The sequence below is a fragment of the Artemia sp. Qi Xiang Cuo genome, chromosome 12 (assembly GCF_049724085.1).
Source record: "Artemia sp. Qi Xiang Cuo chromosome 12, ASM4972408v1, whole genome shotgun sequence".
Taxonomy (NCBI): Eukaryota; Metazoa; Arthropoda; class Branchiopoda; order Anostraca; family Artemiidae; genus Artemia; species Artemia sp. Qi Xiang Cuo.
Window position 1 is genome coordinate 15,611,739 of NC_142805.1, and position 27,809 is coordinate 15,639,547.

Genomic DNA, 27,809 nt, shown 5'->3' on the forward strand with positions numbered 1-27,809 from the left:
TTATAGAAATTTCAAAAAGGGCTCATTTGATTGGAAATTGGAATTGCCCTTTTTAATAGTCAAAAGTGAGTGGGGAGTAATTAACCCCCATCTTGCGCCCACCATTTCCCCAGAAACATTCAATCAAAAGAGATAGCCATTTCGTTCAACAAAGTTGAAAGTTCTGGAAATTATGAATTCAAGGATGACAAACCCCCGAGAGCCCCAAGGCCAAAGGTTGTAGTTTATGCCCTGGGGGCATATAAGATTTTATAGATAGAGTTGTCGTAAAACTTCAAAAGGAGCTTATTCAATTTGAAATTGAGAGGGCTAGTGCCCTTTTAATAGTTGAAAGTGATTGGGGCATAACTAACCTCCCTCTCACGCCCACCATTCCTCCAAACACATCCAATAAAAATTTTCAGATAGTCATTTTGTTCAACGTAGTAGAAAGTTCTGGAAATTAGGTCTTTGAGAATGACCCTAGGGTAAGGGTTGTAATTTATGCCCTGGGGGCATATAAGGTGTTTATAGAAAGCGTTGTCGTTTCCAAAAGGGCTCATTCGATTGGAAATCGAAAGGCCTAGTGCCCTTTTTAATAGTCGAAAGGGATTGGAAGGCTTGACATTTTTATAGTAAAGATCGATGTGGTATAATGTATTATTTTTTGTTGCTGTTATTGTTTAGACCAGGGCATTTCGTATCGAAGGAGTTGTCGTGGGAACTTCGAAAAGGGCTCATTCGATTGAAAATAAAAAGGACTGATGCCCATTTTAATGGTCGAAAGTTATTCAAGGGTAACTAGTCCCCCTTCCACACCCACGCTCCCCATTGCCCATTATAGTTAAAATAAAAAAGTTGCCTTAAGATTAAATCAAAATGCACTGTGATAATGCTAATTCCCAATAACGCATTGCGTCATATTTTTAAATTCACCAAGTAGCGTGTTTGTTAGATAATTTTTTTCTTCATTGCTGCTTGAATATCACCAATTTCAATAGCCCCCTTCCCCCATTAAGTATTGTGGCTATGCCCCTAATGCCACCGTTGCATGTTGTTGCTATCAAAGTCATAGTTATAATAGTCGTAGCCTACTCGAGTGTTGTCACAGTTACAAGTTGTCATGATTTCAGTCGAAGTCGCAGTTGTAGTTTCTGCACCAAGGTATTAGCCTTAGCCGTTCCTAAGGTATTGCAGATAAGCTCAATTGCTGACCTTGATGATCATAGTACCTTTTGTTTGCTTCAATACTCCGGAAAATTTCACTTTAATACCTTTAGTGGCTTTGGCCATTTTAGACCTACCTAGGATCAAACACTGCCCCTTTTCCCAATACTAAAAACTGCGGGGAAATTTCATCACCTTCAACCATTGCCCCAGGGGCTTTTGGAGGGTAATACAATCGCCGGAGACTAAGCTATTGGAAGGCTTGACTATTTGAACGAGAAGGTTATCTCAAAATTTTATTACTTGTTTAGAGGAGGGTGTTTTAAAAGGGCAAGGGAGACTACGGCTGGTCATTAACTCATCACATTTCTTTATCTTATCCAAACACACCCCAATAGTTTTAAAATAAAACCCTCGACCGTTCCTGAGATATTGTAGATACGTTCTTTTGGTTACAAGGACGAATACATTGTTTTTTTATTTGGTTCAACATCCCCTAGAATTTTAACATTCTTTAGAGACTCACCTCAACACCCTCAGCCTTTTTGGAACCACCCTGGATAAAACATTACATATTTCCCCTGTAATAAATCCCATGATGGAACAAGTGGCAAATTACATAACGTAAAATTCTTGCCCTGAGAGCATTGAGAGTGGTGTAATCCATAGAGGACTAGTAATTGGATCTTCTGACTATTCTTTGAAAGCAAGCCATCTCAAAATATTGAAGAGTTTGAAGGAGAATCCCTAAAAGTTTCAACTTAATCCCCTCAACTTAATCATAGACATTTCTGATATGTCATTTTCAGAACCAGCATGCATTTATTGTGTTATGAGTTTATTCAGCACTCTTCTCAGTAATTTCTGGAAGATTCATTGTAACATCCTAAACCTTTTTGGAGACTAAGGATAAGAAAAAAGCGAAATTTTCTCAGAAACAACCCAATATTAAACAATGAGCAACTTGCATAGCTTAACGTCCTTACCCCAGGCACTGTGGGGTCATGTAATCCTCGGAGGGTTAATTAATTGACCTTTAAACTATGTTGACCAATTGGCTATTCCAAAATTTTCATCAGATGTGTTTGGGGGGGCGGGCAGCAGGGGTGTCGTTTAGGGGGGCAAGGGGAGAACTTGAACTATAATTTATTAAGCAGCTTTAAAACAGTTTTTCAACTTGAAATGTGAATATTTCGACAACGACCACTGGCGACTGTATTTATTTAGGACAGTGACTGTGATAAATTACGACTACAACTGCTTGTGACTGCGACTACTTGCTATTGCAACTGTAGCTACTTACGAGTGCGACTACTATTTCTGCTGCTCTAATTTTGATTGTGACTACCACTACTACTACCACTGTTACTTCAAATGCTACTACCCCTTCTAATGAACTAAATAAAAAAATTGGGTCTAAGGGATATTGAATTGAACAAAAGACTTTATTGGAATCCAGGGACGCCAAAGGCTTGCAATATCTCCGAAGTGGCAAACGTATTAATGACAAAATTTTCATGGAACGTTGAGGGGCATACTGAATTATATCAAAAGGTACTATTTGCATCCTAGTTGCCAAAAGGGCGTATTTGTAATATTTTAAGACCGGCTATGGTATTAAATTTGAACTTCCAGGACATATTGAGAGGGATTTTGAATTCAATTTAAACACACTATGTGCTTCCATGTTGAAAGAATGACATCTTTTTCCCGGCGGCCTGCGATGACCTCCTTCCCCTTGGGAAACATCCCTCAGAAAATACACCAACAGAAATAAAGAGGATTAAATGATTCTTTTGCTACATATTTATTCTCTTATTCTATTCTTTTTCGTATGTAATCTTTTGACCATTCTCCCAGGAGATTTTTCGAGTAAATTATTTATAAATTTCTGTTGAATCTAAATTACGGTTCAAGAACCCTTTCAAAGTTTAGTTTCAAATTGATTGAACTTTGTGCAATAGTTATATTAAATACGATCATAGACAGGGCTCAGATTACCTTATGTAACGCAAGAATTTAAGATGAAATAAGATTTGATGATATGAAGATCCAATTCTTAAGCTTGAAATCTGAATAGCTAAAGAAATATTTATCATATTAACTAGTAATAACACTTTGACAATCAAAAACGAACAAATCTTGATCAAAATGTTTCCAAAAAAGTTATTTTTCAAAGAAAAGTAAAGAACCAAATTAAATTTAAGATGAGCAGAATTGAAGTCCTGTAATAATTCAAACTTCATTCGACAAAAATTACTTAAACTGGAGTTTGGCTGCTGCTCACAATCTTCTATATCCTTCCAAAGTTTGTTGTGTCATTTGTGCTTTACTAGAGACAGTATATATATTTTAAGCATATTTTTATGTTTAGCGTTGAAAAATGAAGAAATTACTGCTAAACAAAGTCATGAATTGCTCAGATTTTCGGAAATTGATATTATCAGAGGCAACGCTGTAGCGTTGCCTATAGTAAAGGCCATACGGCTCCAATGTTTTATTATTATTTATTTTTTTTCCAGAGGCACTTCATATGGAAGGGGTCGTCGTATAAAATTCAAAGGGGGCTAATTCGATTGGAAATCGAGAGTTCTAGTGCCCTTTTTAATAGTCGAAATTGATTGGAGGGCGACTCCCCCCCGCGCCCAGCATTCCCCCAAACACATCCAATCAAAATTTTGAGATAGCCATTTTGTTCAGCGTAGTTGATTTCCAGGTAGAAAATATTTTTTTGAGGAGGATACCCCCCCCCCCCCACAACCCTCAGGGCAAGGGGTTTAAGTTATGCCCTGGGGGCATATAAGGTTTTTATAGAAGGCGTTGTCGTAGAAACTTCAAAACAGGCTCATTCAATTGGAAATTAAAGAGCTAGTGCCCTTTTTAATAGTCGAAAGTGACTGGATTGTAACTAGCCCCCCTACCCCCCCCCCCCACGCCCATCATTTCCCCAAACACATCCGATCAAAATTTTTAGATAGCCATTTTGTTCAGCGTAGTTGATTTCCAAATAGAAAATATATTTTTGAGGAGGATACCCCCCTCCCACACCCCTCAGGGCAAGGGTTTTAAGTTATGCCCTGGGGGCATATAAGGTTTTTATAGAAGGCGTTGTCGTAGAAACTTCAAAACCGGCTCATTCAATTGGAAATTAAAGAGCTAGTGCCTTTTTTAATAGTCGAAAGTGATTGGAGTGTAACTAGCCCCCCTCCCCCCCCCCCACGCCCATCATTTCCCCAAACACATCCGAAAAAAATTTTAAGATAGTCAATTTGTTAATCGTAGTTGTTTTCCAGATAGAAAATATATTTTTGAGGTGGACACTACCCCACAACCCTCAGGGCAAGGGTTTTAAGTTATGCCCTGGGGGAATATAAGGTTTTTAAAGAAGGCGTTGACGTAGAAACTTCAAAACAAGCTCATTCGATTGGAAATTAAAGGGCTATTGCCCTTTTTAATAGTCCAAAATGATTGGAGGGCAACTAGCCCCTCCCCCACGCCCATCATTCCGCCAAACACATCCAATCAAAATTTTAAGATAGCCATATTGTTCAGCGTAGTTGATTCCCAGATAGAAAATATATTTTTGAGGAGGATACTCCCCCACAACCCTCAGGGCAGGGGTTTTAAGTTATGCCCTGGGGTCATATAAGGTTTTTATAGAAGGTGCTGTCATGGAAAATTCAAAACAGGCTCATTTGACTGGAAATTAAAAGGCTTGTGCCCTTTTTAACAGTCGAGTGATTGGAGTGTAACTAGCCCCCTTCCCTTCCTCCCTCCCATGCCCATCATTTCCCCAAACACATCCAATCAACATTTTCAGACAGAAATTTTTTTCAACGTAGTTGATTTCCAGCTTTAAAACATTTTTTTTAGGAGGAGACTCCCCCACAACCATCGGGGAACTGGATTTAAGATATTCACTGTGGGTATACAAGGTTGTTAAATGAGGCGTGGATGTATAAACTTAAAAAAAGACTCAATCGATTGGAAATTAAAGGGATAGTGCCCTTTTTAATAGGCGAAAGTGATTGGAGTGCAACTTGCCCCCCCCCACGCCCATCACTTCCCCAAACACATCCAATCAAAATTTGGAGATAGCCATTTTGTTCAGCGTAGTTGATTTCCAGATAGAAAATATTTTTTTGAGGAGGACACTTCCCCAGAACCTTCAGGGCAAGGGTTTTAAGATATGCCCTGGGGGCATATAAGGTTTTTATAGAAGGCGTTGTCGTAGAAAATTCAAAAAGGTTCATTCGATTTTAAATTAAAAGGGCTATTGATATTTTTAAAATTCAACCTTTTATGGCATGCCACTAGCCCCCCCTCCCTACATTTATTATTTCCCCATAGACCCCCACTAAAAGTTTTTAGGTATCCAATTTTGTTCAGCATAGTTAATTTCCAGATAGAAAATATATTTTTGAAGAGGATACTCCCCCAAATCCCTCAGGGCAAAGGTTTTAAGTTATGCCCTGGGGGCATATAATGACCCCAGGGCATTACTAGAATATATGTTTTGGCAACTAGCAACTAGCCCCCCCCCCCTACGCCCATCATTTCCCCAAAGATATCCAATCAAACTTTTGAGATAGCCATTTTGTTCAGTGTAGCTGATTTCCAGATAGAATATATATTTTTGAGGAGGACACTCCCCCACAACCCTGAGGGGAAGGGTTTTAAGTTATGCCCTGGGGGCATATAATGTTTTTATAGAAAGCGGTGTCGTAGAAACTTCAAAAAAGGCTCATTCGATTGGAAATTCCAGGGCTAGTGCCCTTTGTAATAGTCGAACATGATTTGAGGGCAACTAACCCCCCCTCTCACGCCCACCTTTTCCCCAAACACATCCAATCAAAATTCTAAGATAGCCATTTTATTCAACGTAGTTTTAAGTTCTGGAAAATAGGTCTTTGAGGAATACAACTCCCCCAAAGCCCTCAGGACAAGGGTTGTAATTTAAGGATTCTCCGAATCCTTCATATTATTTCTTATGGAAGGATGATCGTATAAACTTTAGAGAGGGCTCGTTTGATTCGAAATTGAAATTTCTTGTACACCTTTTAAGAGTCAAAAGAAATTGAAGGGCAACTAACCCCTCTCCCTTCTCCACGCCCTCACTGCGTCAGATAAAATTTTTGAGATAGACATTTTTTTTAAATAGTTCAAAGTTCTGATAACAAAAACTCCGGTGTCGACACAGCCCACCAGGGCCCAGGGGTAGGCGTTGTAAGCTATGCCCTGGGGCATAACTTATAAAGGGGGGTTTATAACTTATGGGAAGGGATTTTGTATGGGAAGAACACATAGGAAATCTATTATAATTATCCAATTATAAAGTTAAAATACATACTCTGTGATAGATGCAAAATTGCTTTGGCACACAAATTCCTATTAAGGTCAATTCCAAACAGCCGTGATCCCTTTCTGTCAGAAAGTGAAATGGTCTAAACTCCCTTATTAGAGCTATTTTTTCAATCCATTCATTGTTGTCAATCGCTGTCCACAAGTTATGCAAGCTGTCTATTGTTCATATATAAGGTTTTTATCAAAGAGGTAATCGTATAGACTTTGATAAAAGTCTCATTCGATTTAAATTGAAAGTTCTAGATCCGTTTTTTTAAGTCAAGAATAATCGGACAGTAAGCACACCCCCCCCCCCATGCCAAAAAAAACTTGAAACTTTTTGCAATAAAAAATGAACAAAAAATTATTTAAAAAAAAAAACTTTCCGAAAAATAATTTATTCAAAGAAAAGTAAAGGCCATTTTAAACTTAAGTTCAGGAGATAGAAATACCTGTTAAAATTCAAACTCAAAACGACTAGAAATTACTATTAAAGAATAAATGAAACCAAAAACGTATAGAAATTAAATAAACAATCATAGCAAAAAACAAACAACAAGTAATAATATAAATGAATAAATATATCTTAAAGCGATTAATTCTTAGATTGAAAATGAAAATCTAGCTTAAAACGAAGACAAATATTTTGATATTAAAGTAAAAATGAAACTTAAAACGAATAGGAATTAAATAAACAATCAATGAGAACAAAACATACAATATATATTAATGTAAATGAATAAATAAATCTTAAAACGAGTGAAACTTAAATTGAATATGCAAATCAAATTTGATTCGAATAAAAATAACTGCAAACAAGAGTTTGGGTATCGTCTCACTGCAGAAGCCTAAAATCTACTGCGTCATTGGCGCTTTACTGAAAACGAATTATATTACAAATGTTTTTTTTTGTACTTAATATTGAAAATAAATATTAAAATTACAGTAAAATTTTGAACTGATGAGATTTTACCAATTAATATCATTATGAATCAAATATTCAGTTTAATTTATTAGTTTTTCTAAAGGTTGGTCAAGACAAATATAGTTTCACTACAATCAAAATTTGGATTCTGCCCCCTTCTTTAACTGTAAAAACCTAAAGCCTTCTGCGTCATTGGTGCTTCACTGAAAACGAATTACTTGTATAATACAAATTTATTATTTTCCAGTTCTTACAGCATTGAAAATGAAAATAAAAATTACAGTGAAAAAAAACTTGAACTGATTGATCTTTCAACAATTAATATCATTATATATCTAATATTCAATTTGATTTTGTTTAAACTTTCCAATACTGTTCAAGATTCATAAACTTTTACCTTGTTTTTAACCGTGCCATTTTTTTTAACTAATCGTGTTAGTTTGTTATGAAAACAATTTATGGCTTCTAGGAATTTCTATTTGAGCAGAAAACTGCACCTCAAGCTTTGTGGAGCATGTATTTTCTTGCATAAAACACCAAAATATAATAAAATGTCAAGTTTCGGAGTGTTCCATCACTCGCAAGCAAGTGCCATTGGTATTTTTGAATCCGCATGGTCGATTTAGGGGATGGAGGGTAGGCTAATTCTCGTAGCAGCCCCATTCCGTTGTGGTATGGTTCACATTTTCAACACCTGGCGTCCGGACTATCATATAATCTACCAAGCATACAACTACCCCAAATCAGTATCAATAAATAAATGAAACCCAAAACAAACAAAAATTAAAATAAATATTAGAGTAACGAGCATAAATTAATGTGAGTAGGGTTCAAAACGCCTATGCTTTCTAAAAGCCAGAATATAATTTGTACTTTACTAAAAAGAATTCAAATGATTTTACTGAAAAAAAATCTGCATTGTCAATTTAATATACATATGCTGATATTTATTCCCTAAAATCTTAATTAATTTTTTATTTCTTAAATTTACAAAAGTGAAAATATTTCAAAGAATTGTTTTCAGTAAAGCACCAATGACGCAGTAGGTTTTAGGCTTCTGCAGTGAGACGATACCCAAACTCTTGTTTGTAGTTATTTTTATTCGATTCAAACTTGATTTGCATATTCAATTTAAGTTTCACTCGTTTTAAGATTTATTTATTCATTTACATTAATATATATTGTATGTTTTGTTCGCATTGATTGTTTATTTAATTTCTGTTCGTTTTAAGTTTCCTTTATACTTTAATAGCAAATTATTTGTTTTCGTTTTAAGCTAGATTTTCATATTCAATCCAAGCATTACTCGCTTTAAGATCTATTTATACATTTATATAATTACTTGTTGTATGTTTTTTGATACGATTGTTAATTTAAATTCTGTTCGTTTTGGGTTTCATTTATTCTTTAATAGTAATTTCTGGTCGTTTTGATTTTGAATTTTAACAGGTGTTTGTACCTTCTGAGCTTAATTTTAAAATGTCCTTTAATTTTCTTTGAAAAACTTATTTCTCGGAAAGGTTTTTTTATTAATTATATAAAATATTGAGTTAATTTTTCAACGGATCTTTCCATTTATGTGATTTCGCTCTTTATGTTTCGTCGATGTTTTTTAGAATTAAAACGGACTTAGAAACACACACAGTTTTCAATAAAACTCGAATGACATAATAAACCTTAAACGTTACGGTGTGCGGAAAGTAAGTAGTAAAGCTCACGTTCACGCGTAATTTCTTTTAGTTTTATGTTTAACTTAAAACCTCTTCATTTTAGTTTTTACTCGCATAAGAACATGATTGTACATTAATATCAGTACCAGTTATTTTTTGTTTGTTCATGCGTACTTTCACGTACGTTCACGCGTACTTTCTTTTAGTTTTATGTTTGACTTAAAACCTCTTCATTTTAGTTTTTACTCGCATAAGAACATGATTGTACATTAATATCAGAGTGTTTGGTGCGATTATTTTTTTTTTATTTCTGTTAGTTTTGGATTTCAACGATTCCTTGACAGTAAGCTCTTGCCGTTTTAACTTTGAATTAGTGTAGGATTTTATTTCTGCTCGTGTTAAGTTTTAATATGTATATTTTTTTTCAAACTTCAGTTTTTGGCATTCTTTAACTTAGCAACTAAAACAGCTATGGTAAGCAAGTAAGAAAGTAGATATAGTAGACACTAAAGTAAAGAGTCACGTAAATGGAAATGCGAATATATCGTACTTTTACGGCAATATATACGTTCTTGCTCGTTAACGTTTTCTATAGACTAGAACACCATTTGTATAGACTATAACAAATTAATTTACTCTTGTGCCGCGTCTGCATTAGGCATTTTCTGGAAAACTGGGTTGTGTAGACTGCTACTGTCGTTCCAATTTTTCGTGTCTGGGTACGGCAAAAAAAGATGCCAAAAATGGGCCGGTATGCCAAATATCAGGAAGTGAAGACGGGTTGATCCGTTTTATAGGAGCATAATCAAGCAATAAATTTGAAAATAAAGTCATGGAACTTACAAAGAAAGATAAAGAAACTTGTAAAAACTCTCAGAAATGGTCGAATGAAGAAAATTTCTTATCAATTGAAGTTTGGAAGGAACTTGTGAAACTCGGATTCACTTTTTCCTTGAACATTTTTATTCTAAAAGTCATAAGACTGGGGAAGAACCCAAATAGTTTTAGTATAGAGGCTCTTCTTTATTTTTTTTTTTTTTTTTTTTTTTTTTTTTTTTTTTTGTCGATTTAAGAGTTCATTTGCAAAAAATATGCTTCCATTTCTGCTTTTTATTCCTTTTAAATTTCAACAGAGTAGTCATAGCAGAGTATATTTTCAAAAATGAATCATTGAAGCTTGATTTTGGGCCAAAGCCAACATAAGTATATTAATGAGAGATCTTAAGCCGAACTCGCCAGTCATGACAAAAAACTAACAAAGAGAGATAAAATCTCAATGACAAAACGACAAACGAGACTGCGGCCAGTAGAGAGAAAAGATGAAAAACTAAAACAACGTGGGTATTTTGCTTGCATGTAAACTAGCAATTCGTTTTGGTCTAATAGTTAATATAGTCCCCTGGTGATTATTTAAAAATCTTAATTCCCTTATTGACTATTGGTTCACTAGTGGATGGAACCTTCAAAATTTGTTCCCAGGAATTTCTGGATTCTGAATTGTTGTATTTGAGGGCATATTTGATTTGTAATAATTACACAATTAAGTATATTGATAAAATAATAGAAAATAGACGTATTAAACATAATAGTAGGGCTATTGGAGTTTCGCAATCTTCTGAATTAAATGTATGCAAAAGTTTTATTTTATTGTCATATGTACATGGTTTGGGTGAAAAGCTTTCACAAATTTTCCGTAAATTTAACTTTAATACATGTTTTCAATCGGTGAGACAAATGTGTAGATTCTTTAAATCTGGGAAGGATTTAACTCGGGGAAATTTAGTAAGCGGAGTGCATAAGATTCCTTGTTCTTGTGGGAAGTTTTATATTGGTAGAACTCACCAACAATTTCTTGAAAGATTTATTGAGCATCGCAGCTCAATAGAAAAATCCCTACAATTAAGCAAGCCTCCTGAAACTTTGGTTTCGGCTCTGGCTGAACATATTTTCTTTCCTGAACATTTTGTACAATTTGATGAGGCCACGGCTATTTCTATTGATAGAGGTCATCTCAGTGGGCGAGGGAGGCTATAGAAATTAAAAAACATGTGTTTGCTAATCTTTCAGTAAATAGGGGTATGGGAAATTTAAATATTGACTCAATTTATGATAGTCTTTTGAAAAGGAAACCAATAGTCAATAAGAGAATTAAGATTATACATAATCACCAGGGATTATGACCAAAACAAATTTTGTGGAATTACCTACTAGACCAAAACGAACTGCTTCAATAATCATAGGCAGCGCAACAGCGCTGCCTAAGTAAAGAACGATGTTGCCACAATATATTATTTTTTTTCATACCCAGGGACTTCGTATCGAAGGAGTTGTTGTAGAAACTTCGAAAAGGGCTCTTTCGAATGAAAATTGGAGTGGCTAGTGCCCTTTTTAATAGTCAAAAGTGATTGGAGGGCAAATAGCCCCCCCCCCAGAACCATCATTCCCCCAAACACACCCAATAAAAATTTTGAGATATCCATTTTTTTAAGCCTAGGTTATATACAGATTGCAAATATGTTTTTGAGAAGCACACGCCCTCGCAATCTTCAAATCAAGGCTTTTAAGTTAGACTCTGGGGGCGAATAAGGTTTTTACATAAATCTCGTGCGTCGGCACCTTGAAAAAGGTTCACCTAAATGGAACTTCAAAGGTCACGTGCTCTATATAATAGTCGAAAGTGATTGGAGAGCAAATAACCTCCCCCCCCCCACGCCCATCATTCCCCCAAACACATCCAATCAAAATTTTGAGATAGCAATTTTGTTCAGCTTAGTAGATTTATAGATAGAAATTATGTTTTTGAGGAGGATACTCCCCCACAGCCTTCAGGGCAAGGATTTTAAGTTACGCCCTGGGGGCTTATAAGGTTTTTATGGAAGGCGTTGTTGTAGAAACTTCAAAAAAGGCGAATTCGATTGTAAATTCAAAGTGCCAGTGCCTTTTGTAATGGTCGAAAGTGATTGGAGGGCAACTCCCACCCCCCCCCAAAGCCCATCATTCCCCCAAACACATCTAAGCAAAATTTTTAGATAGCCGTCTTGTTCAGCGTAGTTGATTTCCAGATAAAAAATATGTTTTTGAGGAAATACTCCTCCATAACCCTCGGGGCAAGGTTTTAAGTTATGCCCTGAGGGCATATAAGAACGATATTGGCACAATGTATTATTTTGTTTTCCTTTATAGCAGGGCACTTCGTATCGAAGAAGTTGTCGTAGAAACTTAGAAAAGGGCTTATTCAAATAGAAATTGAAGTGGCTTGTGCCCTTTTTAATAGTCGAAAGTGATTGGAAGGCAACTAACACCCCTTCCATGCCCACCATTTCCTGAAACACATCCAATCAAAATTTTGAGATAGCCATTTTGTTCACCGTAGTTGATTTCCAGATAGAAATTATGTTTTTGAGGAGGACACTCCCCCACAGCCTTCAGGGCAAGGGTTGTAAGTCATGCCCTGGGGGTATATAAGGTTTTATAGAAGGCGTGGTCGTAGAAACTTCAAAAAATGCTCCTTCGATATGAATTTCAAAGGGCTAGTGGCCTTTTTAATAGTCAAAAGTGGTTGGAGGGCAACAACCCCCCCCCCCACACGCCCATCATTCCCCCAAACACATCCAATCAAAATTTTGAGATAGCCATTTTGTTCAGCGTAGTTGATTTCCAGATAGAAAATATGTTTTTGAGGAGGACACTCCCCCACAACCCTCGGGGCAAGGGTTTTAAGTTATGCCCTGAGGACATATAAGAGCGATATTGGCACAGTGTACTTTTTATTATTTTTTTTCCTTTAGCGCAGGGCACTTCATAGTGAAGACGTTTTCGTAGAAACTTCGAAAAGGGCTCATTCAATTGGAGATTGGAGTGGCTTGTGCCCTTTTTAATAGTCGAAAGTGATTGGAAGACAACTAACACCCCTTCCACGCCCACCTTTTCCCGAAACACATCCAATCAAAATTTTGAAATAGCTATTTTGTTCAGCGGAGTTGATTTCCAGATAGAAATTATGTTCTTGAGGAGGACACTCCCCCACAGCCTTCAGGGCAAGGTTTGTAAGTTATGCCCTGGGGGTGTATAGGTTTTTATAGAAGGCAATGTCGTATAAACTTCAAAAAAGGCTCATTCGATTGGAAATTCGAAGGGCTAGTGCCCTTTTTAATAGTCGAAAGTAATTGGAGGGCAACTACCCCCCCCCCCCACGCTCATTATTCCCCCAAACACATCCAATCAAAATTTTGAGATAACCATTTTGTTCAGTGTAGTTGATTTCAAGATAGAAAATATGTTTTTGAGGAGTACACTCCCCCACTACCCTCGGGGCAAGTTTTGCCCTGAGGGCATATAAGAACGATGCTGGCACAATGTGCTATTTTTTTCCTTTAGAGCAGGGCACTTGGTATCAAAGAAGTTGTCGTAGAAACTTCGAAAAGGGCTCATTCAATTGGAAATTGAAGTGGCGTGTGCCCTTTTTAATAGTCGTAATGAGTGGAAGGCGACTATCACCCCTTCCACGCCCACCAATTCCCGAAACACATCCAATCAAAATTTTGAGATAGCCATTTTGTTCAGTGTAGTTGATCTCCGGGTAGAAATTATGTTCTTGAGGAGGTCACTCCTCAACAGCCTTTAGGGCAAGGGTTGTAAGTTATGCCCTGGGGGCATATAAGGTTTTTATAGAAGACGTTGTCGTAGAAACTTCAAAAAAGGCTCATTCGATTGAAAATTCAAAGGGCCATTGTTCCTTTTTAATAGTCGAAAATGATTGGAGGGCAACTAACCCCCCTCTCACGCCCACCTTTTCCCCAAGCACATCCAGTAAAAATTTTGAGATAGCCATTTTACTCAACGTAGTTTTAAGTTCTGTAAATTAGGTCTTCGAGGATGACGACCCCTTCACAGCCCTCCGGGCAAGGGTGGTAAGTTATGCCCTAGGGGCTTATAATGTTTTTATAGAACTTGTTGTCGTAAAAACTTCAAAATGGGCTCATTCAATTAGAAATTGAAATAGCTAGTGCCCTTTTTAATAGTCGAAAGTAATTGGAAGGCAATTAACACCACTTCCAAGCCCACCATTACCCAAAATATGTCCAATAAAAATTTTGAGATAGCCATTTTGTTCCACGCAGTTTGAAGTTCAGGAAATTATACCTTTGAGCAGGACACTTCCCCCACAGTCTTCAGGGCAAGGGTTATAAGTTTTTTCCTGGGAGCATATAAGGTTTATATAGAAAGTTGTTGTAGAAATTTCAAAAAGGGCTCATTTGATTGGAAATTGAAATTGCCCTTTTAATAGTTGAAAATGAGTGAAGAGTAATTAACCACCCTTTCACGCCCACCATTTTCCCAAACACATTCAATCACAGTTTAGAGATAGCCATTTTGTTCAACGTAGTTGAAAGTTCTTGAAATTATCTATTTAAGAATTACAAAACACCCAGAGCGCCCAGGACAAAGATTGTGAGTTATATCCTGGGGGAAAATAAGGCGTTTACAGACAGAGTTCTCGTAAAAACTTCAAAGGGGGCTCATTCAATTGGAAATTGAGAGGGCTAGTGCCCTCTTTAATAATTGAAAGTGATTGGAGGGTAACTAACCCCCCTTTCACGCCCACTATTCTCCCAAACACATCCAATCAAAATTTTCAGATAGCCATTTTATTCAACGTTGCAGAAATTTTTTAAATTAGGTCTTTGAGGATAACCCTCCCTCCATTACAGCCCTCAGTTCAAGGGTTGTAAGTTATGCCTTGGGGGAATATAAGGTTTTTATTGAAAGTGTTGTCGTAGAAACTTCAAAAGGGCTCATTTGATTGGAAATTGAAAGGATTAGTGCCCTCTTTAATAGTCTAAAATGATTGGAGAGCGACTAACACCCCTCTCACGCCCATCATTTTCCCAGACACATCCAATCAAAATTTTGAGACAACCATTTTGTTTAAAGTAGTTGCAAGTTCTGGAAATTAGATCTTAGAGGATGACAACTACCCTCACGGCCCTTAGGGTAAGGGTTGTAATTTATGCCCTGGGGGAATATAAGGTGTTTATAAAAAGCGTTGTCGTAGAAACTCAAAAAGGGCTCATTCGATTGGAAATCGAAAAGCCTATGCCCTTTTTAATAGTCGAAAGTTATTGGAAGGCTTGACATTTTTATAGTAAAGATCGATTTGGATATAATGTATTATTTTTTTGTTGTTGTTGTTGTTGTTTAGACCAGGGCACTTCGTATCGAAGGAGTTGTCGTAGGAACTTCGAAAAGGGCTCATTCAATTGAAAACAGAGAGGGCTGATGCCCTTTTTAATAGTCAAAAGGTGATTGGAAGGAAACTAATCCCCCTCCCATGCCCACCCTCCCATTTGCCTTTATTTAAAAACCAAATGTTGCCTTAAGACTAAATCAAAATACACTGTGTTACTGCTAATTCCCAATAAGGCATGTCAGCAGTATCCAAAGAACAACTGAGGGTATTATGTTCAAACTTTCGGGGCTACTTCTGCTCTTAAAATTTAACCAAATCAAAATAGGGTTAGTGTATCCAAGCTATCAAAGAAAGTAAACAGATTTTTTGCGAATGGTATCAAGTTTTCCATTTCAGGGCAACTAGAGAAGGTATGAAACTAAATTAAACACTACTATTTGTGTCCAGATTTTAAAAGGGTGTATGTTGTTAAAAATTGCTGAGAAATGGTCTCCAGCATACAAATAGCAGGCCAGACTATAAATTCTTAAAAAAATGAAAAGATTTAAAGTATTATTTTATATTTCCCATAAAAGACTATGTCAATATAAAAAAAACAGAAATTAATTAAAAAAAACTTTTTCACAAAATAAGTGTTTCAAAGAAAAGCAAAGAACTCCATTAAAAAAAAAATGAGCAAAAATAAAAGAAAATATTCTACCAAGCGTGAAACTATCACAAATCAGCATCGATAGATAAATGAAACCCAAAAAGAACATAAATTACAATAAATAACCGAGTCAAACTCAAAACGAACAGAAAATAACATTAGTTGGGCTCAAAACCCCTATGCCTTCCCAAGGCCAGAACATAATTTGCACTTTACTGAAAAAAATACAAACGAATGTGCATTGTCAGTTTAATAGACATATACTGATATTTAGTAATCAAAGTCTTAATATTATTTGATTTATTAAAGTTATAAAAGTAAAGACATTTATATTTTTTCAGTAAAGTGCAAATTATGTTCTGGCCTTGAGAAGGCATAGGGGTTTTGAGCCCAACTTATGTTAATTTCTGCTCGTTTTGAGTTTGACTCGGTGATTTATTGTAATTTCTGTTCGCTTTGGGTTTCATTTTGTTTTATCGATGCTGATTTATGCTAGTTTCACGCTTGGTAGATTATTTGATTTTAGTTTTGCTAATTTTTTGTTTAATGGAGTTTTTTACTTTTCTTTGATAAAATTGTTTTGTGAAAAAGTTTTTTTGATTAATAGCTAACAAGAGAATTATTTCGCAACAAAATAATTAGCTTAATTTCAATTTTTTTACTTTTTCCTCATTTACTTTGGTGTTCTCATCGAAATAACTCTAATAGCTTATTTTACCTACGTGGAGAGGTTGCGATAATTTTATTTTATTAATATTGGGGGAGGTTTTATTTGTTTCTATTTTAGTTCTTTTTTAATCTTTGTTTCTCTTATGCTGAGGACGCCTAGTTTGCACACAGGCAAAATATCCGCATTGTTTTAGCTATTCATCTTTTCTTTCTTCTGGCCACAGTCCCGTTTGTCGTTTTTTCTCTTTTTGATAGTTTTGTATAAGTATATTACACGGCTACATTTTGATTTTTTGAATCTTTTGCGATATTTACCAGTGTAGAATGCTACATGCATCCCAAATTTCCGCCCAAGCTTTCCAGAAAGCACCGAATGTAGACGCGGCTTTACTGAAGCATTTATTGTATTTTCCACCGAATTTTCTTGGCATTCTCACGATTCTAAAATAATCAGTAACAAAGGCAAAAAGACACTAATTCTTTTTCAAAAATCACTTACTAGCCAAAATAAATAAATAAATACAAAAATTTCTAGCGGCAGTAGAATATAATGCTACCAGTGGCATCTATTTTAATAATTAAACGTACCTTGTACAATAAATTTAAAGTAGGAAGACGTGCTTGTTAAAATGGGAAAAGCAATTAAAAAGCGTAATCACATAAGGCATGACGGTATTACTGGAAATTCAGAACTATACGAAGAAACAAGCCATGAGTCTTTTTCAGCAGTACAAGATTCTGTCATACAAAGCATATTTGACCAAGTATGCAACTTGATTGTTAGCCTTATATCCACCATAGGCCATGACTAATATGGGTGTAGGGTAAATTTCATTTGTGATGCAACTGAGTGTTAAATTTAGATTCAGGATGTAATTTTGGGTATATATTTGCACATTAGGGGGGTGGGGTGTATACTCTGTAACTATAGGCTAGATTCTAAAAAATTCCTGAATTTCTTAGAAAAACAAGAAAAGAAGTGAAGATAAAGACTCTCCATGCAAAATGTGTTAACTATGATTATTCAGCATATTATGGATCAAGAATTGTTTTTTTAACATGTTTCCTTATGTCCAACTGGGCTCCTAGGCTTATGATATGGATTGGCTAATTTAAAGATTTGTATAGCCTATATATATACTGTCAAATTATCCATTTGGTGGATGTCTTGTAGGCCTAGGTTAGGTAAGTATAAAGTCCTTGATTTGAGTATATCAGTAGTTGGCCAAAATTCTAGACAAGCTACTCTTCTCTGGTTTAGGGTAAAATTCCAGACAAGCCACTTTTTGCTATAGTGGAAAGGGGTTAGGTTAAGAAAACAATACTTTTAGACATGGTTCTACAGACTAAAGCATAGGTAAAATTCTACTTGAGCTACTTTTCATTATCTTGGAAAGGGTTAGGCTAGGAAGATAAAACCTTCACTAATGAATCCAGGGCCAGTGAAATTTTGACAAAACAGCATTTTACCTTAATTTTTAGTTTTCAGTATCTTTTTCTCTGGTTTTAGTTCCAAAAATGTAATTCCTGGTATTTGAGTAGAACTTAAAGCCATATTGATGTTTTTTTTCTTCTAAATTTAGGAAATGTATTTGCAGATCTAATGTTATAAATTAGGATTGAGTAAAGTTATGAAGCTGAAAACAGTTTTCTTGTACTTTATTTAATCAGAAGATCCATTTTGCAAGGTTTTACTTTCATAATTTAAAGATTTTTAAAGGTCATCAAGGGCCACTGCTATCTCTAGAGAGAAGGACAGTAAGTAAGTCCTGCTTCAAAAAGGACCTCCTAGGATATACTTTAGTCTATAGAACTGTCCATGAAAGTTTCATTTTCATAACCTAACCACTTTGAAAAATAGCAAAAAGTAGCTATGTTAGAATTTCACCAAAGTATGTCCCAGGAAGGTATTTTGTAGTACTTTCACTCCTTCTCCCTCTAGAGGGCACTGACCTTTCATGACCTTTAAAAATATGTGTATTATAAAAGTGAAACCTTGCAAAACAGATCTTCTGCTTAATTGAAGCACAAGAAAAGTGTTTTCAGCTTTGCAGCTTTAGGGTGAACCAGGGTAATTCCAGACACTTTGACCTTTTTTTTGGATTCCAAAAATTCCTCCTGCCAGCAAGCTTAAAATCTTGCCATAAAATCAGATTTGTATGAAAGTTCAGACTGTTAGCTTTCATACAAGAGCTAGAAACTTCCGAAATTCAAACTATAAAGGGGGTTGGTGACCTCATTTGAAATTTTTCCACAGTCTCCAGAATTAGCCACCAAAAAAAGGGTAATTCTGGATGAAGTCAATATCTTTGTACCTTAAAAAGTAAAAAATCTTAGCTTTGGTTGGTGGTATAAGCATCCCAGAATCTATGTTTCTTCCAAATTTCATGCATGTACCTTCCAAACTAGCAGAGTTATTCAGCTTTGCAGTTGTGATTTTGTTTTTCTGAAAATCAAATCTCATTTTTCCAATGTGTCAAACCATGGATTCTCACAATAATTTGATAATAAAGTGATTATACCACCACAAGCCAGCATTTAACTAGTCTTCTGAAGGACTGGTGGACCTGAAAGCCTGGACTTTCATCTCCTGTAACTACAGAATCCATCTGCTAACTTCCTTGAAATTTGTATATTATAAATAAGGTAAAAATAATAAAAAAGATGACTTCAAATACTGATAAAAACAAGTTTAAAAGCAAAACACAGAGGAACTAGGGGATCACTGCTTTTTTCCATACCTTTTCTTCCTTTCCTTGTTGCGTTTCACCATTTTGTGATGCTTGCTTATAGTGAAGGGTCCAGTGCCCTTCAGAGTGAGGGGCCATCCCAAGATAAACTCTTCTGCAACGTCTGTGATGTCATTGTTCTTGGGCCAGCTAAACTTGCAAGTCACTGCTAAGTTGAGCTTTAGGAACTTCATCCTAATGACCCCTTCATCAACAAAGTCAACAATTCTGCCAAAATCAGGTGAGTTGTTTTAATACACAGCATAATAATGGTCAAGCTTCGTTTTGATCTTTTTCTTGCTAGGGCCAGGCTGATCAAGGTCATCAAGAACAAACGTCTCTTCAAGAGAAATGTCATCATTGGTGTCAGCATACAATATCTTGGACTTGCTTTTGGTGTCAGAAAAGGGAACTGGGGAGTTTGCTTCTTGTGAGAGCTTCATCTTTTTGCTTTTGGCACCAGAGGTCTGGGTATCACTGTTTTTTTTTCCCACACCCTTTTTCCTGTCTGCCTTTTCTTTTTCCTCCTGCTGCTTCTTCAGTTGCTCTAAATACACCTTAGAAGTGATCACTTCAGCAGCTTTTGGAGTGATCATTTTCCTCTGCCCTGCTTCACTTCTTGGTTCTCTTCTTACACTCTCTAACAGGAGCTCTTCAAAGGTCTTCTTCATTGGAGCTGGCGGTTTCTTCTCAGGGGAAGAAATGTTGATGTTGATGGTCAGATTGTCACTTTCTCTCTGGACTCTAACACTAATCCTATTGGCTATTCTCTGTTGGTTTCTTTGTTTGTTTTCTTTTCTTCAAGAAAGGCATTGTAAGCCCTGAGTTTCTGCGGGTCAAACAGCTCTCTGTTGATTTTTGCATGGTTGGCTCTCTCTGGTATGCTAGGATCATAAGCTCCAGTTGATGCAAACGCTTCTAGATTAGAACTGGATCTGCTTGTTTCCAAATTCCACTTATCATCTTGACAAAATCTGCTTTCTGTAGCTTCTCTCCAACATTTTTCCTTGCCCATTTGGTTAGCCTTTGGTCATATGTGGTTTTGAAAGCCTTGAAAACGCCAACATCTAAAGCTTGAAGCATCTGTGTTGTATGGGGTGGCAGCTTCAGAATTGTGATGTTTTTGTTCATTGCAAGCTGTACAACTTGCAGAAACAAATGAGAGCCATGACTGTCAACAAGAAGCAGAACTGGACATTCTTGCCCAATGCTAGGAATGAACTGGCCTTTGAACCAGTTGTAGAAAATGTCAGCCGTCATCCAACCCCTGTCTGTGGCACCATATGAAGTGTCAGGCAAAGCGTCATCAGATTCCCAAGTGGACCACACAGATTTGTCTTTGAATATGATCAGGAGGGGAAGAATTGCCCCTAAGCGTTGATGCAACTGAGAACTGTTGTGTTTCTTCTCCCTGTTCCAGCAGTTCAACGGAAACTTGTCAAGTTCTTCTGTCCCACAACTTTGGTTCTCAAAGGATCAGTACAGAAGCTTATCTCGTCCAGGTTGTACACCAAGTGGGGCTTATCAAGGAGTTCAAGTTCATTCAATGTCTCTGAGAGAATATAAAAAAATCCATAGATCAAGAACGGATTTTTGGCTTTATATCTTGAATTCTCTTTGGTTTCAGGCTTCTTGAGACTAAGGTTGTGTTGTTGTTTGAAGTATTTCCACCAGTCCTAACCAGGAGCACTGTCTTTGAAAGTAGTTTTCATATTGTTCACCTTCACATTTCGCCTACAAGAGTGACTATATTGGTTCAGGACAGTCCAACACCCCACTTGTCCATGGTTTTGATGCACTTTGCAAGTGTCACTTCTTCATCTTAATCCAGTTGTGTAGGTCTACCTGCTCCCACTTTCGACGATGTCGCAGTCAAATGGTCCGAAATCGTCGACTTTGGAATCCCATTCTTCGCTGCTGCGAGTCTGATTATCAGCAAACCCATTTTCACCTCTGCCAACGCCTTGTCCAGATCTTCTCGGCTTTACTGTGTCCTCGGCATCTGAAAGTTAAAGCAAGGGTAAGTAAAAGGTATAGAAGAAAGAAGAAAAGTTGTTTGCACTGAAAGAAACCAAAACCAATGAAAATTGCTGATAATCAGCCCTGAAAAAACTATTTTTCCTTAAAATAGTTCAGTAAACTCATGCTACATTGCTAGAAACTTGAGAATCTCTGATAGAACACAGTTCCAGGAGGCAGAGGTCAAAATTCGATGAAAAGGTATTGATTGCATCACATTTTCCCATGTCTGGAAATACCCCTCTGTGTCCAGAATTATGCCCTCACCATCTGTCTGGAATTACCGTGCTTGGGGTCAGAAAATGGGTAATTTCGGACACCCACCCTACAGCTAAACCATTAGAGATAAAAATCTGCAAAAAATCACACTAATGCCCTAATTAAAACTCATTTGAATGGTAAAACAACAAAACCCGTAAGTTACACCGTTCACCAGCAAATGCAATAAAACTGACACCATACGTACTTTTTCATCAAAGTTTCTCTGACTGACTCCAGTTCAAGACTGACCGTCTCCCCCACGGGCTGGCTGCTGTCAATCGGATATAGTGAGTCATAAACTAGAGTCTTGGCACTACCTCTGTGATTTTTTCAAAACAAATCTAAGAAGGAGTTAGCAAGATGAAGGGGGGTTTCCGAAATTACCCTGGTTCACCCTACCCTATCCCACTTTATGAGGTTTCAAGTATCTCCAAAATACATTTCCTAATTTTGGAAAAAAAGCTATTGATATGGCTTAAAATTTTATTCAAATAACAGGAATTTCATTACAGAGCTAAAACTAGTAAAATTCTAGACAAGCTACTTTTTGCTATTTCGGAAAGGGGTTGGATTAGGAAAATTCAACTTTCTGTAATGAATCCAGGGCCAAAAAATATTCCAGAAAGGTTTTGCCAAGCTAATATGTTAACCTTCTTTTGATTTCTAAGTCTTAGAAATTTTCCTACTAGATAGGTGTATACCTAGGCCTATTGGAATTTTAAGAAAACATATTATCTCTTAATTTTCAGTAAAATTCTAGACAAGCTACTTTTTGCCATCTTGGAAAGGGGCTGGATTAGGAAGATTAAACTTTCAGTAATAAATCCAGGGCCAAAAACATACTCTAGGACAGTATTACCAAGCTGCTATGTTGACCCTCTTTGGATTTCGAAGTCTTAGAAATTTGCCAACTTGACAGGTTACTTGAAAAAATGAATTACAGTCTAGAACACCTATTGGAATTTTGATAAGACAACATTATACACTATTTTTTTTCTTTTTCTCTGACTTTACTTTTGAAAATTCTATTAGTGTTATTTGAATAGAATTTTAAGCCATATCAATGGGTTTTTTTCTAAATGTAGAAATGTATTTAAATGTATCTTTGGAACCTCATAAATTGGGATTGAGCAAAGCTGTGAAGCTGAAAACACTTTTGTTTGTAATTCAGTTAAGCAAAAGATCTATTTTGCAAGGTTTTATTTTTATAATACAACAATTTTTTAAGGTCTTTAAAGATCAGTCCCCTCTAGAGAGAAAAGGATTTGAGGTATGTACTTTAAAATACCTTCCCAGGACATACTTTAGCCTATAGATCCATCCCTGAAAGTTTCATTTTCACAACCTAACCCCTTTCCAAAAAAAGCAAAAAGTAGCTTGTCTAGAATTTCCACCTTTTCTTGTGTCATTTCCAAGTATAATAATCTCTTTACTTGGATATTCAAATTTAAGCCAATTACAGATCCTCAAAGATAATCCCTGTTTCTGATTTTTTGCTGTATAAAGGGGTTAAAAGTAACAATTCTTTGTCAATTTAGGGCAGTTTAAATTAATGACCTACAAATAAGGTGACAATGCTCAGTTTTTTTTATGCTCTTTCTGAATATAATAATTGCTTTAGTTGTAAATTCAATTTTAAGCTTATTATAGATCCTCAAAGATGATACCTTTTTCTTTTATTTCTACCCATAAAAAAAAAAATACTTCAAAAATAGTGATTCCAATGGTGTACTTTTTGGTTTATATGATACCTTTGTGCACAGGTTTCAGGGTCTTTTTAAAAGTTTCTGCAAATCTGTTTTCAGAATAACGTTTTACTATCAAGATTAATGAAAATAGTAATTACCATTCCTGAATCAGCTGCAAATAGCAATTTTTTAACACCCTTTTAAACTTTTGGTTGTGGCTATGGGCTGCTGTGATCCCCTTCAAGGGTACAAAATGGAATTTGACCAAGAAGCAATTGAAATAGGAAAGAGCATAAAAAAGGCATTCAGCAATGTATTCACTTTCTTGATAGATAAATTATATCAACATGTTTAAATTTACCAAATCTCTATTATGCCACCTATAAAATACATTGTTTTGCTATTGGATTTGTTTAAATCTTCTTAGTAAAAACCTTTGTTTTATCCATAAACACTGCTGAATATTTTAAATGCATTGACAGTCAATAGTAAACTCTAATCTTGGATACACATTCAAAGCTTGCACCTAATTGTTGAAATTGGGACTTAAAGTCAGAAAATGCTGTGAAATTTTATATAAATTTAAATGTTGAAAAACAAAGTTTTTGAAGATTGTAGTTAGCTATTCCTAACTTGTTGGTGTTAATAAATGGAAAAGCTGTTGTGTCTTATTTTTGGCATATTTGTAGGCTAATCCTGTTGAAATTTGTAAATGATATTTTTCATTGGAATGAAAAATAGTTATTAAGTTTTGAAATTTGAACATAACTAAGGAACCTGTAAGTTTTCCACTTTTTTGTTTTATGTTAAAACTTGTGTGTAGAGAAAAAAGATGGAATAGATATGTATTCCTGACTTGCTGACTTAGCCAAGGGTGTCGACCGAAAATTTTCCAGGGGAGGGGGCAGATGCCAAAATTGCAGTGGTGGTTGGGGGACAGTTCAGGTGGTAGGGCACCAAACTACAATTTTACCCCAAAGAGGACAGATTTGCAATCAATTTGCAAATTTGAAAATCTAATTGATTTAAAAGCATCAGTATCTATATTTTAGGCTTCCCAATTGCAAAAGAAGTAATGCCACATGGTGGTAGTACTGGATTAAACCAAGTTGATTCACTTTATTTGTAGTGAAATTATGCTATGCTTGGTGATCTGTATTGGTGATCTTGGTGATCTTGGTGTATCAGCTATAATGAGGGGGTTGTGAGTCATTGTCTAGGTGGGGGTAGGGTAGATTCCTACAATTCTTCTTATTCTTCTATATCACAGCAGGCGGGCTTTTCAGCTGATACTATTTAGCCCTTTTCTGTTTGCTTCACTCCCTGGGCTACAGAGCTACTGGCTTGGTTGTCCCTTATTTATTAAACTGAAAAGTGAAATTTCAGTAAAGTGAAAATTATGGTCTGGCCTTGGGAAGGCATAGGGGTTTTGAGCCCAACTTATATTAATATCTACTCGTTTTGAGTTTGACTCTGTTATTTATTGTAATTTCTGTTCGTTTTGGGTTTCATTTATTTATTGATGCTGATTTCTGGTAGTTTCACGATTGGTAGATTATTTGATTTTATTTTTACTTATTTTTTGTTTAATGGAGTTCTTTATTTTTCTTTGAAAAACTTATTTTGTGGAAAAAGTTTTTTTAATTAATTTCTGTTTGTTTTATGTTTACATAGTCTTTTCAGAAAAAAAGAAAACAATACTTTAAATATTTTCGTTTTTTAAGAATGTACAATTTGCTCTGCTTTTGTATTGTAGAATTTGTATGCCAGAGAAAAATTTTAATCAAATTTTGACCGCTCACATCCTTTTACAAATCTGGACACAAATAGTACTATTTAATTTAGTTTCATACCTTCTCTAGTTGACCTGAAATGGAAAACTTGATACCATTCGCAAAAAAATCTGTTTACTTTCTTTGATAGCTTGGATACACTTATATTATTTTAATTCGGTTAAATTTTAAGAGCAGAAACAGCCCCGAACGTTTGAACATAATACCCTCAGTCATTCTTGGGATACTACTGAGATGCCTTATTGGTAAATAGTATTAACACAGTGCATTTTGATTTGATCTTATGGCAACATTTAGTTTTTAAACATAAAGGCAAATGGAAGGGTGGGCGTTGGAGGGGGATTAGTTTCCCTCCAATCACTTTCGACTATTAAAAAGGGCATCATCCCTTTATATTTTCAATCAAATGAGACCTTTTCGAAGTTCCTACGACAACTCCTTCAATACAAAGTGCCCTGGTCTAAACAACAACAACAAAAATAATACATTATAACCACATCGATCTTTCATAGGCAGCGCGCTTTCGCCCTTTCGATTTCCAATCGAATGAGCCCTTTTTGAGTTTCTACGACAACACTTCCTATAAACACCTTATATGCCCCCAGGGCATAAATTACAACTCTTGCCCTAAGGGCTTTGAGGGTTGTTTTCATCCTCTAAGAAATAATTTCCAGAACTTTCAACTTCGTTACGCAAAATGGCTATCTAAAAATTTTGATTGGATGTGTCTGGGAAAATGGTGGGCGTGAGAGGGGCGTTAGTCTTTCTCCAATCAATTTCAACTATTAAAAAAGGCACTAGTCCTTTCAATTTCCAATCAAATGAGGCCTTTTGAAGTTTATACGACAACGCTTTCATTAAAAACCTTATATGCCTCTAGGAGATAGCCTAGAACCCTCGCCCTGAGGGCTGGGGGGTGTCATCCTCACAGACCTAATTTCCAGAATTTTATATTACGTTGAACAAAATGGCTATCTGAAAATTTTTATTGGATGTGTTTGGGGGAATGGTGGGCGTGAGAGAGGGTTAGTCACCGTCCAATCACCTTCAACTATTAAAAAGGGCACTAGCCCTCTCAATTTCCAATTGAATGAGCCCCATTTGAAGTTTTTACGACAACTCTGTCATTAAAAACCTTATAAGCCCCCAGGGGATAGCTTAAAACCTTTGCCCTAGGGGCTCTTGGGGGTTTTTCATCCTCAAATACGTAATTTACAGAACTTTTAACTACGTTGAACAAAATAGCTATCTCTAAACTTTGATTGAATGTGTTTGGAGAAATGGTGGACGTGAGAGGGGGGTTAAAGCCTTTCAACTCAGTTTCGACGATTAAAAAGGGCAATTTCAATTTCCAATAAAATGAGCCGCTTCTGAAATTCCTAGAATAATTTTTTATATAAACCTTATATGTCCCCAGGGCATAACTTACAACCCTTGCACTGAAAGCTCTGATGGGGTTATCATCCTAAAAGACCTCATTTCCAGAACTTTCGACTACGTTGAACAAAATGAATATCTCTTTTGAATGTTTTTACAACATCGCTTTCAATAAACACCTTACATGCTCCCAGTGCATAAGTTAAACCCCTTGTCCTGAGGGTTGTAGGGGGGATGTGTTGTCATCCTTAAAGACCTGATTTCCGAAACTTTCAACTGCGTTGAATAAAATGGCTATTCAAAAATTTTGATTGGATGTGTTTGGGGAAAAGGTGAGCGTGAGAGGGGAGTTAGTTGCCCCCAAATCACTTTTGACTATTAAAAAAGGCACTAGCCCTTTGAATTTCCAATCGAATGAGCCCTTTTTCAATTTTCTACGACAAACATTTCAATACAAACCTTATATGCCCCAGGGTGTAACTTATAACCCTTTCCCTGAAGACTGTGGGGGGGGGGTGTTCTACTCAAAGGTATAATGTCCCGAACATTCAACTTCGTGGAATAAATTGGCTATCAAAAAATTTTTATTGGATGTGTTTTGGTAAATGGTGGGCGCGGCGGGGTGGTTAATTGCCTTCCAATCACTTTCGACTATTAAAAAGGGCACTAGCCATTTCAATTTCCAATCGAATGAGCCCATTTTGAAGTTTCTACGACGACGCGTTCAGTAAAAACCTTAGATGCCCCCAGGGCATAACTTACAACCCTTGCCCTGAGGGCTGTGGGGGAATGTCCTCCTCAAAAAAATAATTTCTATTTGGAAATCTACAACACTGAACAAAATGGCTATCTAAAAGTTTTGATTGGATGTGTTTGGGGAAAAGGTGGGTGAGAGAGGGGGGCTAGCTGCCCTCAAATCACTTCGACTTTTAAAAAGGGCACTAGACGTTTGAATTTCCAATCGAATGAGCCCTTTTTCAAGTTTCTACAGCAAAGATTTCAATAAAAACTTAAATGCCTGCAGGGCATAACTTATAACCCTTGCTCTGAAGAGTGTGAGGGGAGTGTCCTGCTCAAAGGTAAAATTTCCTGAACTTTAACTGCGTGGATCAAAATGGCTATCTCAAAATTTTGATTGGATGTGCTTGGGGAAATGGTGGTCGTGGAAAGGGTGTTAGTTGCCTACCAATTACTTTCGACTATTAAAAAGGACACAAGCCATTTCAATTTCTAATCGAATGAGCCCTTTTTGAAGTTTCCATGAGAACACGTTCTATAAAAACTTCATATGCCCCGAGGGCATAATTTACAACCCTTGTCCTGAGGGCTGTGAGGGGGTTGTCATCCTCA

At 36.2% G+C, this 27,809-nt stretch overlaps 1 protein-coding gene across 1 annotated transcript in view; it reads left to right on the plus strand.

Annotated features, from left to right (window-relative positions):
* Positions 1-17,214: 17,214 nt before the first annotated feature.
* The window catches only part of LOC148945827 (HEAT repeat-containing protein 3), a 96,011-nt gene continuing 85,416 nt past the window's right edge, over positions 17,215-27,809 (plus strand). Inside the window, exon 1 of the mRNA XM_089097899.1 lies at positions 17,215-17,356. Within this exon, the coding sequence (XP_088954025.1) occupies positions 17,222-17,356 (135 nt within the window). The 5' untranslated portion in view covers positions 17,215-17,221. The remainder of the gene's footprint in view (positions 17,357-27,809) is intronic.